General features: G+C 38.0%; 1 protein-coding gene and 1 long non-coding RNA gene across 6 annotated transcripts in view; one reads left to right on the top strand and one right to left on the bottom strand.

Moving 5' to 3' along the window:
- Positions 1-1175: 1175 nt before the first annotated feature.
- LOC148155556 (uncharacterized) lies at positions 1176-5947 on the bottom strand. Of its 2 annotated transcripts, XR_015765230.1 has the most exons (3): positions 5806-5890; positions 3670-3753; positions 1176-2193 (listed from the first exon to the last, which is right to left on the bottom strand). It is a non-coding gene; the product is annotated as an uncharacterized LOC148155556 (long non-coding RNA). The 2 variants fall into 2 exon arrangements; XR_015765229.1 differs by lacking the exon at positions 3670-3753 and having other exon boundaries at positions 5806-5947.
- Positions 4899-16276, top strand: part of ska2 (spindle and kinetochore associated complex subunit 2) — a 24592-nt gene continuing 13214 nt past the window's right edge. For 2 of the 4 annotated variants that reach the window (XM_088012380.1, XM_088012379.1), the window contains exons 1-2: positions 4899-5052; positions 15861-15953. In XM_088012380.1, coding sequence (XP_087868506.1) covers positions 4921-5052; positions 15861-15953 — 225 coding nt within the window. In that variant the 5' untranslated portion in view covers positions 4899-4920. Of the gene's footprint in view, positions 5058-5153; positions 5281-15860; positions 15954-16276 lie in introns of those variants that run through there. The other 2 variants (XM_088012381.1, XM_088012382.1) reach the window with 2 other exon arrangements.

Below are 16276 nucleotides of genomic sequence, written 5' to 3'. Positions count from 1 at the left end.
AGATGGTGGTGGCTGTTGGCAGGAAAGATCTCTGGTGCAGTCTGTATTACAGCGAATCTGAAGACACACTGTTTTCTCAGTCTCATGAAGAGGATGCTCAGGGTTGTCCATAACTCTCTGGATTTTATGAAGAATCCTTCTTCGCACCATTATCTCCAGAAGCTCTACAGTCGTCCCAGAACAGAATCAACCTTCTTTTTCAGGCCACAGCTCTATCCAAACTATACCAGTGACTTTGAGTAGGACAGAGATTAGCTTTATGCAATTCAAGCTTGTTGCAGCTGATGACTTCACAAAAGTAAACTACCAGCTAGGGCTGGGCAGCTCCAGGCCTGGAGGGTCTCCTGCAACTTTTAGATGTGTCTCAACTTCAACACACCTGAGTCAAATAATGACGTCGTTAGCAGGACTCTGGAGAACCTGACTGCACTTGGGAAGTGATTCAGCTGTTGGATTCAAGTGTGTTGGACCAGGGAGACATTAAGAGCTGCAGGACACCGGCCCTGGAGGACCACGATTGCCCACCCCTGCAATGATCCTCAAATCCAGGCTTTGAGGGGTGGTGTCCTGCAGCTTTTAGATGAGTCTCTCCTTCATAGTGATGGGCAAATGAAGCCTCATGAAGCAATAAACCTTTCCAGCCCTTTGCTTTGCAAAAAGGTTCGTTACTCGATGCTTCGTTCATTGCTCTATAGTGACATCTGCTGGTGAAACTGTAACAGTCTTGTCACCCAGGTGGATCATACTTCCAAAAATTACTAAATGCAATATTGTCACAAAGTTTTCATCAAACTCATGTTTAGTAACAGGATAATCATGAAACCATATTTAATTGTCATATGTTTTAATTATTAAAATGATTAGTCGCCAATCTAATCCTGGTTTATGTTGAACGTTAGTGGTTGTGTTGTTTTTCTTTTATGTCATAGATGGATTTGACAATGAAGACATTTGACGTTTTAGTGTCTTGGGAGTGCAGTGTCTGTTGGGGCATTCACTTTTTCTTGGATTTCTAATTGGCTCTGATCCCTCATATTTGGCTACATGTTGAATTTTAGTTCTGCAACAGGATTAAATCTGTTTCTGCTGTGCAAGACTGATATATCTTTGCCAATCAGACTACAAATAATAATGAAACTTTGCAGAAGGTGAGAAATTGGGAGGTGGAGGGTTAATTATTGTTATCTAAGAAGAATTTTATTGTGAGGATAATCTCAAAGTATTCTCAGATGTCAGATTTTCCTCTTGCTGGCTCCATTTCAGACAATCAAGTTTATTTGTGTAGCAGGTTTCAGCAACAATGCAGTTCAAAGAGATTTACATCATAAAATCACAAAAATATAGTTAATAAAAAAACAACATAATCTACAATTGAGAAAACCAGTAACAAACATTTTGATGAGTGCCATCAATATACATCAAATATGTTGGTCAACATTCATTTTATTTGGCCACTGAAGACAAATATCCTCCTCTGATGCGTGACCAAATGGACAACAACCCATGACACAGCAAGGCTCATCGCGCTTTTACTTTGAAAACCGACACGCAAAATGAAGCAGTCACGTGACCCATGCAATGCGAGGCCTCGTTTGTTGCCAGTCACGTGGTTTTCAGCAAGACGATATGAAGCGGGGCTTCATCGGCCACGCCCCCTTTTTACTCGGTACAAGCCTCGAAGCCTGGATTCAGGTAGCCCATCACTACTCCTTCAACATACCTGCGTCAAGTAATGAGGCCGCTACCATGGAGAACCCGACTGCACTGAGGAAATGATTCAGCTATTAGTCAGTGTGTTGGACCAAGGACACATCTACAAGTCGCAGGACGCCGGTTCCTGAGGTCTGGAGTTTAGGATGAGGAATTAAATAAAAGCTACAGAACCAGCACCCGTATCAGAAACTTAGCATATTAAAAACAGGAAGTCATTCTCCTGACTCAGCAGATGTAGGTTATGCCTGAGAATCAATGAGCTTCAGAAGTAATGAATTTTTAAGTGATTTTATTTCAGAAGAGAGACCTACTGGAAGATGATGACATGTGACCCTACACAACATGCGACGTTCCAAACCAGAACATCTGGAGCTCAGAGCCGTCTCCAAGTCCTGGTGAAAGTCCTGCAGGTTTTGGAAGCGGCTGGGAGCTTCAATCTGAGCTTCACCTTCATCGGGTCACACAGCACATCTGGTGACACTATCCAAGAGAAAAATTGTACTGATTAATCCATAAAAATGTACAAAAATGTAAAGATTTAAAAAAATCAGATTTTTTCTGATTTTTTTTCAGAAAAAATCTGAAGTACTGATTGTCTCAAATTCATATACATAAACAAATCCAGTTTTGAGACTGAGATAATCCAGTGAACATTACATCATCAATGCTTGCTGTTTAAACATGGCTTTCAAATAAAAGACAGATCAACCTGCTGCACTTCAGAATAACAGTGCTGGTGCAGTCTAGTAATAAAAGGAGGTAAAGACTATAAACTAGTCTTTACCTCCTAGTTTATAGTGTTGAAAGTTTTTCTTCAAATACTGTAAAATATAAACTAATATATTCATATAAACTGTAATATATTCATATTATGTATTGATGCTGGTTCTAGTTAGTGGGGCTATACTAATCCCCACCAGGGCATGTGCACATTAGGTTCTATTATAATGTTACCATGAAAAATAACTGAAGCGTCAACATCGATATCTGGATCGCTCCTTCATGTAAAGTATTAGACAAGAACCTGAATATATTACATAAACAACGTATGAATTATCATCCACCAGTTTTCTGCATTTATATATATTTTTTTCAGTGGCCATTACTGATTATGTCAAAGACTCACAATCACCGCAGAGCAGAGACGAAACATCACCGATTGACAATAAAACAGTAAAGGTCAGCTCCCGCTAAAATTAAAGAAATGCACATCAATGCGTATTTTGGAGATGGATGCATATTTTTGCATATTCAGCTTTGTATGATAAGTTAAAAAATCACTTTGTGTTTCTGAAAAGCATGACTTAAGTGAATTATTACATTGCTATAATTTATCATGTAAGGACCAGGTCTTTATAACAATTCATAATATACAAAGGCAATTATTATCTTGGTCTGGTGCTATTAGCATTCATAAGCTATAAATCAGAATCAGAATTTTCAGAATTTTATTGAATATAAAAGGTTACAAGCTCTTGTTAAAATAACTGTGAGAAATGCAAAAAATGTTTATTGGGGAAACTTTTGTAATTCGGTAGGTAGGGAAACAAAAATTTAAAAAACTTGGGGAATGATGAAACAAATGAATGGAATCAGAAGTGAATATGGATATCCAGTTCTGAAAGATGGAAATGTTATTGCTGACTGAGGAGGAGAAAGCAAACATGTTTGTTCAAAAATTTGTTAAAGTTCACAGTTGTAATAATTTAAGCACAGAAGAAAAACAGAAGAGTTTGTACAATTAATGAAAATGTTAATTTATTAGAAGAAAATGTAAGATATAATGACTTATTAAATGGTCCTTTTTTTTATTTTAATTAAACAGTGCTTTAAAGAAATCTAAAAATTAATATACAAGAAAAGATCATATTTCTTATATTATGGCTAGTAAGCTTAATAATTCATCTAAAAATTTTTATTGGAATTCAATTAAGATATGGGAAGTGGGTTTTTTACCTTTGGCATAGAAAGAAGCAATCATGGTTCCAATCTTAAAGCCAGGTGAAGAACGGTCAAATCCAGCAAGTTATAGACCTTTTGCTTTAACATCACATACATGTAAAACAATGGAGAGAATGATAAATGAAAGATTGAGTTACTTTGTTGAGAAGAGGGGATATTTATCAAAATTTGGAGAAACACTGTGGATCCTATTCTATGTTTAGAACATGAAATCAGAAAAGGGCAAGTTAATAAGGAGAGTGTGGTGGCTGTTTTCTTTCATATAGAGAAAGCCTATGATATGATGTGGAAAGGTTTTTTTAATTAAATTGAGAAAAATGGGAATTAACCGATAAATGTTTTATTGGACAAAATATTTTTTTTTACAAAATAGATCAATACAAGTAAGAATAGGACAACATTTGTCAATTTTTTTTGTTGAAAACGGTATACCTCAGGGAAGTATAGTGAGTCCTTTGTTTTTTTTCTATAATGACTAATGATGTTTGACAATTTGGAGAGTGGAATGGGCTTTTCTTTATTTGCTGATGATGGAGTAATCTGGAAGAGGGGTCAAAATTAAAATTTTATTGTTAAAAAGATACAAGAAGCAATTAATAATATAGAAGACTGGTCTATTAAATGGGGATTTAAAATTTCTCGTATTTTTTACGAGGAAGAAAGTATCTGACTTCTAGACTTTTCCAAGATTGGGGGGGTTAAGACCCCCCCGAACCACCCGGGATTTGTGCCTATGGTGCTGAGAGAAAAGCATTGAAAGTAATATATACTGGTTTAATAAGGTCTGTATTTGATTATGGAAGATAGAACTGGTAGGTAGCTTTAAAGTATTCAAAGAAAAGTTGGTGCGATGGGATGAGGAGAACAGGATGAAATAGAAAAGAGGAAACCATTATATCCAGATTACGTTCATACAGGGTTAAATAGTACATTATTTAAAATGGGAAAACATACAACAGGAAATTGTGATTTTTGTCTTCAAGAAAAGACAGTAAAACATGTTTTGTTGCTCTGTTCTAAATATTCTGTTGAGAGGAGGGAATTAGTATGTCGATTACAAGAAAATAAATTATAGTTAAACATACAAGATATTTTGGACATTTCTACTTATGATTATTTTTGTTAATTAATAAGTTATCTTAAGTAAACGAAATTGATAGAAAGGATATAAGTTGTATTTATTTTTTTATTTTATTTTACTTTAAAAAATTTTTGTGGGAGAATATCCACAATCCATTCCAGTAGATGGCGGTAATGCACATCAGTAAGTTGCTTGCCAACCGCCAAGAAGAAGAAGAAGAAGAAGAAGAAGAAGAAGAAGAAGAAGCAGCAGCAGCAGCAGCAGCATCATGGAGCAGACAGTTGACAAGCTTGAGAGTATGGTACTGTGTAAAATAGTTTCATTCTTTTCTTTACTATTTTCTGAGCTTTCACTTCCTTTCGGGGTTTCAACAAGCATTTCTTTCTCATTTAGATAAACTTATTAAAAAGCCTTATGGGGCGGAAGTTGCAGAACGCGGGAAATCTTTGAAAATGTGAACCTTTTGATCTATATCGTTTTGGATTTGGTGGTGCATAAACCCACCAACCGGGATGACAACTCAGGTAAATGATTATGGTGGCATGGACTTTGGCGACTGGACTGTGGTAGGTAGGAAGAGACAGAGGTAAGGCGAAAGCTTTAAAAGACGACAGAGCATGGTTTTAAAAGCAGTTAGAGAACCCTTGGGGGTGTAGTTCAGATGATGTCCTCCGGTTTTCAGATCCTAATTGTAAATAAAAAGTTAGTCAATGTTGTGATGTTCCAGCTGACTGTGGACTGACGATCACTGTAGTGGTCAGCCAGGTGCAGGTGCTTGGATTAAAGGGAAAATTTGATATTTTCCACGCTTAATGCCACTCGACAGAGGTGCGCTGGTTAACGAACTCAACATAAAGACAGGCGAATATTACACAAGCCTGGTTTATAAACTTTACCTAGTGCTAACATTAGCTAGCACAATATGCTACCGGGGATCGCGGCAGACAAAATATGTGACTGTCGTCATAAGTTGTGTAAGATTTCTTCTTTGAAACAGGGTGGACACTTTAGTAGCTGCTAAACGGTGTAATTTTGTGAAGATTACTTACCATCACATTCTGTGTCCCGTCACCGAAGTCCTGCAGTTCGGGACAGAATTCTGAGATCTCAGGGAGTCATCCGCTTTAGTCGGCGCTAACCAATCGGAACAGAATGTTCCGATTGTGGAATGTGGAACATTGTTCGTGTATAATGTTCATGTAGAATGTTCATGTAAGCTTCGCCAAAGCAAATAAAGTTTTATAAGCAAGAAAACAAGTTCAACCAAAAAAAAAAAAAGAGACTCAACCAAAAAAAAAGCTTCAATCAAAAAATTAGTGACTTCAATCAAAAAAAGAAAAAAAAATCTTTAAAAAATTTTTTTTCGTAAAAAAATACTTTTATGATTAAAAAGTTAAGATTTTTTTTTTTGTTTGACATGTTTTTCTTTTCTTTTCTTTTTTTTGATTGAATAATTGTGAAACAAATCTAACTCCATCTTACTGGACTCCATAAAATGTGGAGCTGAGATGTAGTTGAAAACTGGACATGTAAAATAAATATATATTTTCTCTGCATATAAATCAATAGTTTGGATTCTGTCAGTTCTGTAAAGACACAAGAAAGAACAAAACAAATTTCTCTGTTATATTGACCAATAATTTAATTTTACGTAATTGTTGCTGTAGGAGCCATGGTTTAAAATTTAACAAACTTTGGCTCATATATGCTTTATGAAATATTTCATCCTATTTGATGATTAATCTGAATATTGCCATGTTCAATCCAATTAGTTTTGGGAAAAATATAGAAAAACGGGTGATTGTATTATTTTTCCCAGTCTGTCAGCCTCATGTCAAGTGTAGACACGTTGCCATGTGAAGTGAAGTGAAGGAGGCGCTATTTCCTATATTATCCGCGGTCTCCCGTTTTAATTTTCTTTTGAAATCTGTGATATAGCTTCATCTTAAGGAAGGAGTTTCACTCACAACAGTGGTCCGTTCCCGCCCCTTTCTGTTTGCTGCAGCGAGGTGTACTTGGCCCCGGGAGCGCAGAGCAAAGAATACGTTCAAGTGCATCTGGAATTAACACTTAAAAGAACACAAAACATTTCCCACACAAAAAAGTACGTAAAAACACCAAAGTGATGCCTTGCAGTGGTTGATTAGCTAACTTAAACACCTACACTCCTGATTGTCTGTCAGAAAATGTGTGAAGTTCACCTTATTTTGTGTTAACTGAACTGAAATACAGTACTCCAAACTGCACAGCAAGGGTCCATGTTGATAAAAGTTAAGCTAGCATAGCTAACCTACTCTCCACTTTACTGTACAGATATATTTATTCAGAAGGTTCAGCCATACAAAATCTACATCAAGTGTACAATACTACCTTCTTTTTGTGTGTGTGTGTGTGTGAAAACACTTCAAAAATAAAACCCACCCACCCCACCCACTCTCTCCATGTAATAACAGATACAGTAATATATTTAACACATCACATATTTTTGAAAGGCCAGAGTCAAGAGAAAAGAAATTCAACAAAAATATTGAATTAAAATAAAAAGATAAGAATTGAAATAAGACAGTAAAGATCAATACAAATCAGTCTCTCAGATCTAATCTGGTTAGAAGGTCCAGAAAGGGAGTCCAAATCCGGTTGAACTTAGCCAATGTCCCCCATATCGAGTGAAAACATTTTCAGGAGTACAGTATAACAGTTTGTTGATCCAATGTTTCTGGTTTGGAGGTTCCACAGATTTCCAATTTTTAAGTATAGACTTTTTTGCTGCAGATGATGCTAACAAAACAAAGTGTTTCTTGCAAGGATATAATTTCAAGGACATAACATCTCCAAGTATCCAAATCCTGGGGCAGTATCTAAAGAAAGCTCACAAACTGCTGATGTTATCCGAGTTACATTATTCCAGTAGGTTTGCAAGTGTATACAACTCCAAAGCATATGAAGAAGATCCCCTACACACATTTTACACCTTTGACATTTGTCAGTGATGTTGGCATTCAGTTTATTCAACCTGTATGGGGTATAATATATGTGGTGTAAAATATTAAATTGAATTTGTCTGTTTTTTGTTGATATTAATATTGTTTGAGATGAATTTAGTAATCTGCTCCAGTTTTTGTCATCGTATTTGCAGTTTAAGTCTGACTCCCATTTAGATTTTTTTTTTGTTCTCAAGCTGGTGAGTAATCAAGAACAATTTTGTAAACACAAGAAATAAGTCCTTTTGTGGTGGTACATTTGCATCTAATAAACATGTTTCAAGGAGAGTTTCCTTTGGTTTATTTGGAAATATCTCTGCTTGGCTCTTAATCCAGTGTCTGATCTGCAAATATTTGAAATAATTGTGCCTATGTAAGTCATAAAACTCAGATAATTGACTACAGCTGGCAAAGACATTGTTGGTATAAAGATCGCCAACTGAGCTAATGCCTTTTCTGACCCACGTTTATAATAGACCATCTGCTATAGGTTGAGGAATGTTAGGGTTACCTTTAAGTGGTGTGTTAACCAACAATTCTGTTTAGATTTAAGAGGGCATGTAACTGAAGCCATGCATTATAGGTAGCTAAAATTAAAGGATTTGATGTGATTTTAGAGAGTTGCTTTTTAGAATTCAGGAAGGGGGTAATTGCTAATGATGCGGATTTTAGTTCTTGTTGTTCCCACCTCACATCATTACCATTTGAATGAATCCACATCCATAGAATACGGAACTGGGAGGCCAAGTAATACATTCTGAAATTTGGAAGATTTAATCCGCCTTTAGCATAAGGAGCCTGTAAAGTGAGAAGCTTAACTCTTGTGACCTCCTTTTGACATAAAATTACAGATATTGCTTTATCCAAATCTTTAAAAAATATCATTGGAACTTTTAAGGGGACACATTGAAATAAGTAAATAAATGTAGGTAATATAGACATTTTAATTGTTTTAACTCTGCCAATCAAAGATAGTGGGAGATCAATCAATCGTTCCAGTTCTGCTTTAGTTTTATTAATTAATGACGTGTAATTCGTTTGGTAAATCTGATCATACGAGGAACTAATATTAATGCCAAGGTATGCAAAACCATCCGGGCATCATTTAAATGAACCAGGTAGCAATTGTGTCTCCTGCTTTATCATATTAAGTGGAAACGCTTCACTCTTGGAATAATTGATTTTGTAGCCATAAACTGAGCTGTATAACCCAAAGCATGTCGGCAAAGATGGAAAAGATTTAGATGGCTGAGAAATAAATACTAATAAATCGTCCGCATATAGCGCAAGTTTATGTTCATCTGTTCCTACCCTCACACCTGCAATAGATAAGTCAGAACGGATAGTAATTGCCAATGGTTCTATAGCAATAGAAAATAGGCTAGGAGAACTTGGGCAGCCCTGTCTACAGCCTCGGGAGAGCGAGAAGGGGTCCGACAGAACACCATTAGTCAAAATCTGTGATCTGGGGCTATTAAAGAATGTTCTTGCATATCTAATAAAAGTTTCACCAAAATTCATAGCTCTCAGAGCCTCAAATAGAAAATCAGGTTCAATTCTGTCAAATGCCTTCTCAGCATCCATAGAAAGTATTACCAGGGGGTACCTCTTCCTTTTAGTATTATCAATAACATGAAACAACCTCCTAATATTGTCTGCTTCCTGTCGGTTCTTAACAAAACCTGTTTGGTTTGAATGAATAATTTTTGGTATTATTCTCTCCAGTCGAGATGCTATTATTTTAGACAAGATCTTGTAATCGGCGTTGAGAAGGCTGAGGGGCCTATAGTTACCGCACTTTTGTCTATCCTTTCCAGGTTTGGGGAGTAATGTTATTGTTGCAAGTTCTAAGGATTGAGGAAGTTCTGTCCTTTGGAATGCCTCTTTGATCATATTTGTAATAGGGATAAATAATTTGCTTAAAAAGGTTTTGAAGTATTCAATTGGGAAACCATCTGGCCCTGGGGCTTTATTATTTTGTAATGATTTTATAGCAAGACGGACCTCCTCTTCACTTATCTCACTATCCAGTATGTCTTTGTCAGTTGTGTTAATCTTAGGTAAATGTAATTGTTTCAAAAATGTATTTATGTCTATTTTACCTTTGTCAAGCTCAGATTTATATAATGTTTGATAATATTTTTAAATTCCAAATTTGTCTTTTGTATTTTCTAAATGTCTACCAACATCTGTTTTAATACTCTGAATAAATTTTTCATTATCTTCCTTTTTTATCTGCCACACCAGTAATTTGCTTGTTTTATTGTCAAATTCATAGTAGTGATATTTTGTCCTTGCCATTGCTGCTTCAGCTTTACTTTACCTACACAGGTTGTCATATGAAATCAGTTTTTGCTTTAAAATGTTCAGTAATTCTGGTTGTTTTGTTCTTGAATGGTTAATTTCCAAAGTCCTTATATCTTTTTCTAGTTGAGAAATTTGTTTCCTTTTTTGTTTGTTTTTATATGAAATAATTTGCCCCCTCATGTAAGCCTTGAGCGTTATGGTCTGAAATTGTGGCTGCTGAGTAAGAACAGGCTTTGATTTGTGACACAAGTGGGAATGAGGTCAATAACATATCAATTCTTGAATATGAGTTGTGGATATTGGAATAGAACGAGTAGTCTTTGCTGGTTGGGTTATGTAAACGCCATGCTTCCCCCAATCCCAATTCCCTCATTCCCTGAGCGAGAGCTACCGCAGATCTAGATGGTGCAGCGAATTTAGGAGAGGAGTGATCCATGGGTGGATTTAGAACCAGGTTATAATCGCCACACAATATACATGGAGCTTCAACCGCTGCTAGTTTTAGAGTTAAATCTTTAAAAAATTCTGGGTTGTCTAAGTTTGGGCCATATAAAGTTACAAGTATTACTCTGTATTTAGTACACAATCTATCAGAATTAATCTGCCAGCTCTGTCATTTTCCATATAATTTAACCGAAATCTGAGGTTTTTATTGATAAGCAAGGCTACATCTCTGGCTTTAGATGAAAAATAAAAATAAAATACTTGACCAACCCAATCTCTGCGTAACTTTAAATGTTCTACATCTGTGAGATGGGTCTCTTGAATAAAGGCGATGTCTGTGTTTTTCTTAAAGTATGTTAGAACTTTCTTCCTTTTAATGGGGTTTTTAATCCCTCTAACATTCAACGATATACAGTTTAGTAGTCCTGTCTTATTCATTTTAGATATTGTGAGAAAATATTCTGACTAAGTGATAACACGAGATATATAATTTGGAGCAAAAAAAAGAGATCTCTGACCCTTGCTAAAAGTTTACAGGCTTGATTAATCACAAATTGAACCTCATGGAGAGAGTGTCCCACAAACTCCAAGAAAAATAAAGAAGAAAACCCACACTTAACCCTTTGGGGACGACTGGAGCCCCGGTTCTCCCGCAACGGGAGCGCCGGGGCTCCAGTAGTCCCGAGTAAACAAAAAAAAAAAAAAAAAAAACAACAACAAATTGTGGGTTAAACTCTAACCCACTTCTTCTAAACATTTATGGTATCCTCATCAGAGAACAATTTTTCTGATAAAGAATAATATGATTGCTCCAACGAGAAAAAGAAAAAACGGAAAAATACTCAAAAGCTATATTAGCTCTACTTAACAAAATCTACCTAGTGTACACGTATTATAATCAAACACATATGTGCCTCATATGGTTTAGCATTTCAGCGATATCTAGTAATTATGGATTATCTTGTGTAACCTCATTTTACCGTTAACAGTTTTATTAGGCCCGAGCAGCTAAGCGCTGCGAAGGCCTCTTGAAATTGTGCTGTTTATTATTATAGTTCTTGTGCCAAATGAATTGGCTTTTTGGAGGCTTTATCATATTCAAAAACTCACCAAACTTGGCGGGGGCATAGAGCCCGTGTAAAATTTACGTATTTTAAGGTCCACGGAAAAATCGCAACAGAAACGGCTCAAGGGCGCCACCTAGCAACTTTCAAAAGACCCTTTCCTATTCACTTACTTTATCGTAGAGACTTGAAATTTGGTACACTTGTAGAGCTCCCCAAGACACTCTGAATTTACAATTAATGTCATAGTGCAAGTATCACAGAATGTCCGCAATTTTGGATTGAAGTTCCGATTCTGACCCGATTTTGGCCTTTTACAGGGTTCACATTTGATCGAACTTGTCCTAGGGATTTCGATCGATCAGCTTCAAACTCGGTCAGATCGTTCATAAGGCATGGCCGATCCAAAGTTATCACAGTTTGGCGTTTTTTTTTTTTTCTAAGTGGAGTTACCTGGGGTCAAAGTTCACCTAGTCGCCATGAAAAACAAAACGGTTATAACTTTTACACAAAAACTCACAGCGGCACCAAACTTTCAGTGATTGATCATCATCGGGTCCCCTACAATACCCAATGGTCAAATGACATCACTTAGGCCACGCCCCCTGAGAACAGGAAGTGTCATGTTTTACTGTGAACGGTCGCTATCTGACCCCTTTGACCTAATCAACATGAAACTGTGTCCACAGACAGAAAACATGTTAGTGTGTCGTGGATTCCAACCCTGTTTGGTTTTGATGGAGCAGGTGGGCGTGGCGGCGTGGCGAAGTGACCTATAACGCCATGTTCATACATTTGGCTCTAGATTCCACAATTTGGAGCCCAGCTGCACCAAACATGACATGACTGATCCTGGTGGGATGCCTGACGATCCTATGTCGTCATAGTCTGACGTCATCTAAGCCCCGCCCCCTCAGAACAGGAAGTGCCTTTTTTTGACTTGTAAAGCTCCATCTCTGGCTCTCTCGACCTAATCAAGATGATTCTGTGTTGGATGACAGATAACATGTTGGTCTCACTTGCTTTAAAGCGCCAAGAGTTTTCAGTAGAGGGCGTGGCCGTGGCAGCGCGGCGAAGTAGAGGTAACGCCGCCGCCATACGTTTGGCTCTAGATTCCACATGTTTCAGCCCAGCTGCACCAAACTCACTAGGATGCATCCTTATTCATCCCCGAACAGAATCCATAATAGTCGTTGATGGGCGTGGCCTAATTTCTCTACAGCACCCCCTAGAATTTTTTAAATAATCAGCCCCAAGCCATGCTTTAACCTAGATGTATGAAACTTGGTACACATGTGTATAATGTCAGGACCTACAAAAAAGTCTCTTCCCAACAGGAAGTCGGCCATTTTGGATCAAAATCTGCCATTTCCTCTTTTTCATAGACGTGGTATCTGATCTATCTCCTCCTACAGCTTTCGAGATACAGACTTCAAACTCAGTCAGCAGAGAGTTGAGACATTAAAGGTCCAAAGTTATCACAGGAATTTTTGTATGTCAAAGCATGTGGGCGTGGCTAAGTCCCAAACTTTGACTATTCGCCATAAATCATTAAAGTGAGATAACATGCACATAGAAGGTCACAGCTGCATCAGACTTTCTATGTCTCATTATAGACCAGCCCTCATCACAGTTAGGTGGTCGATTGAGGACATCGCCTTAGCCCCGCCCACTTCCGACAGGAAGTCACCTGTTTTTTCTACTGTATGTCTTACTTTTACTCTCTAATTCATATGGGTTTAATCCTGGCAGACTGACATAAAATGACATGAAGATGAACTCTGTCAATGCCTACTTACCCGTAGAGGCGTGGCCAAATGGCTGTCCCTCGCCATATGCATACGATCGTCTCTTATTCACACACACATCATCCGATCTACACCAGACTTTTTATGAGTGACACTTGTGAACCTCTAAGGAGCCCAATAGAGTTTAATTGCAATTTGACTCCACTGCGCCCCCTAGGTTAATCAAACAGCTGTATCTCCTTGCCACATGGCCCAATCTGCTCCAGATTTTGGGGGCATCGCCAGGGAACGCTGCCGAAGGCATCAAAGCGGATCGCATGGAGGACGGCGCGCGAGCGTCGGCGGTGGCTGGCGGGAGGCGGTGCTGGAACATCCGCGGTGGCTATAGGCCTGAGCGGCGCTGAGCTGCGAGGGCCGCTTGAGGCTCCGCAGAGCTTTAATTAGTCTTATTATCCAACTGCACTGTTCCTTTGCCCCTGGCCAAATGAAGTACTTTGTCTTTGTCCCTGAAGTTCAGACATTTCACGAGGATAGGTCTGGTCCGCTCCGACGGTCTCCCCAGGCGGTGTGCCTTCTTGATAGTAACCGGGGTTGGGAAGTGTTCCTCCCCAAGAAGCCGCGGGATTACTCGTTCCACATAACCAACCATGTCGGTACCTTCTGACTTTTCTGGGATGTTTATGATTTTGACATTTGACCTCCTGCTCCGGTTTTCCAGAGCAGGAGGAAAACCTGGTTGGTTTTGTCCTTCAGGAAAGTTACATCCCTCTCCATTTTTAGTATACGTGCTTGTGCATCAGCGAGGCTGTCTTCGTTAGCTCCAATTCTGGTCTCCATTTCCTGCACCTGTTCAGCCAGTGTTGATAATGACAGTTTTATTTTTGTTAGCGACTGTTGGATACTATCTGTTTTTTGATTAATATGCCCAGTGAGCTCTTCTTTCGATTCACGGATAGCCTTCATCAGGGATTTCAATGTTGGTTTTATCTTGCTCAGTCGCCATCTTCTCCACGTGAGAGGACTCTCCCTCGAGTCGACGAAAAACTTTCTAAAACGGCTAGGTTTCAGCACCAATTAGTCAGGTTTGAATAGTAAGTATTTGTCCACTGTTTCAGGAATTAATTCAGTATTTGGAGCAATGTAGTCATCAGTATAAAGCCATCACTGCTGAGGTCTACCTGGAGCTCACCGACACACGTCTGCAGTGGGTGCATCACGTGACTCCCACCTCCTCTCCACTTTAATATATACATTTTTTAATTAAAGCTTTTTTACAGACCTGTTAAGTGATTCCCTTTTGACCTTGTTATCTTGCATTTTCAATTAATATGAAAACTTTGCGTCCCTTTTTCAGATTCTTTGCTTGATTGTGTAATTTTCTCGACCACCGATATTCCTGACTCACTGCAAAGCAACAGCACAGTAAGTCACGTGATGTGCAATCCACTAGATCACTGAGCGGACTTGGCATTTATGTTTTACAAAGGAATTTTAAAAATAATTTACTAATTGTTAATGCTTTGAATACAGTGTGCAGCTGCTGCCGAGTTACTGTCCGCACATGGATGCAGGCACATAAAGAAGAAGAAAGGAGCAGGAAATATTGGTGGGGACTGTCTCGTCAGGCCAAAGTTGGTGGGGACCAGTCCTTCAGGAAGTTGTCCTCACACCGGTTAGCCAGTGTGCTATGGACTGGGGGTTCAGCCCGTGGAGGATTCTAGACTTCCAAGATTGGGGGGGTCCGGACCCCCCCGAAACCCCCAAGATTTGTGCCTGTGAATGAGGCTAGAATTTGATTTAGGGGCCCCTCTTGCTCCAGACATCAGCACCACTAACAGCATTTCAACATGGATTTAGTGAAATCTGGGAGAGAGGCGCTAGTTGAATTGACCGAGCAATCAATTCTAATTGTAGTTTACCAAGATGCATTAATGAACAGCTAAAACTCAAAGATTAAACTGAGAGAATCGGATTGTTGCTATGGTAACAAAACAATCTAACTATGAAGATTGTACTTTGAACTTTTACAAAACTTGTAAAACTTGCCAGCTCCTTTAAAATCTTAAATTTTAAATGTTAAAGAATTTATAATCTTTTAATTTATCTATGCTGAAACCATTGAATCAAATTTAACTGCATTAATAATCTCAGTTCATTTATGCCTTGGGTCGGTTCTAAATGTGATAAGCATTGCATCATATTTTTAGATAATTTAATTATTGAATTATTGAATAACTAAATTTGGATTAACAGAAGTGCAAATAATTGATATTTATTTTAATTGTATTTGTGGGTTTAAGTATTGTCTGCAATGTCTTCCAGTAACATAATTATCCAGTAATATTTTACCTTTCATGTCAATTTAACATCTTTTAATACAAAACCTTAGTGGACCGCCACGGTGCCCCGACCACCGGGCTTAGGAAGTTTTTGTGGGGAAACCCTGAAAGGTACATGCTTGAATAATAAATTGGTCATCGTCAAGAAGACTCCACAGCTCCACTTTGGTGCCTTTTATCTTTTGAGAGAAAAACCTTTTTTTGTATTCGTATCATTTCAGTTCTTGAAGTCAGAGGCAGACCTGGAGTACATTGAAAGGCGGCTGAAGCTGGATTTTATCAACGGTGCTTCAGAGAGAGGAAGCTTTGCTAAGGTGATAACTCACAGAAAGCTGTCTTTCTCCCAATATTTCTGTTTTTTATAAGACAATATGTATGTGCTTAAGCTGGTTCTAAATGCATTTTCCTCAGTTATTGTCAGATTTGTTGGAAAACAGGAACATAGACAACAGTATTAATTGAGGTTTTTGAACATCCTCTGTAATGTAAACAAAACTGCAAATTGTACGACAATTTGAAGCAGGTAATTTAAAGGTTCAGCTGATCATATTTTTCCTCCTATTCAAAAATTACATGAGGCCACTGGCACTACCCTCTGTCTGGTTTATAACTTAGGCCATTGCCCCATAGTAATTAC

The sequence above is a fragment of the Poecilia mexicana genome, unplaced genomic scaffold (genome assembly GCF_051168715.1).
Source record: "Poecilia mexicana isolate PSO_F unplaced genomic scaffold, ASM5116871v1 scaffold_14, whole genome shotgun sequence".
NCBI lineage: Eukaryota > Metazoa > Chordata > Actinopteri > Cyprinodontiformes > Poeciliidae > Poecilia > Poecilia mexicana.
Note: the sequence above shows the minus strand (reverse complement) of the source record. Positions and strands in the feature narration are given on the sequence as shown.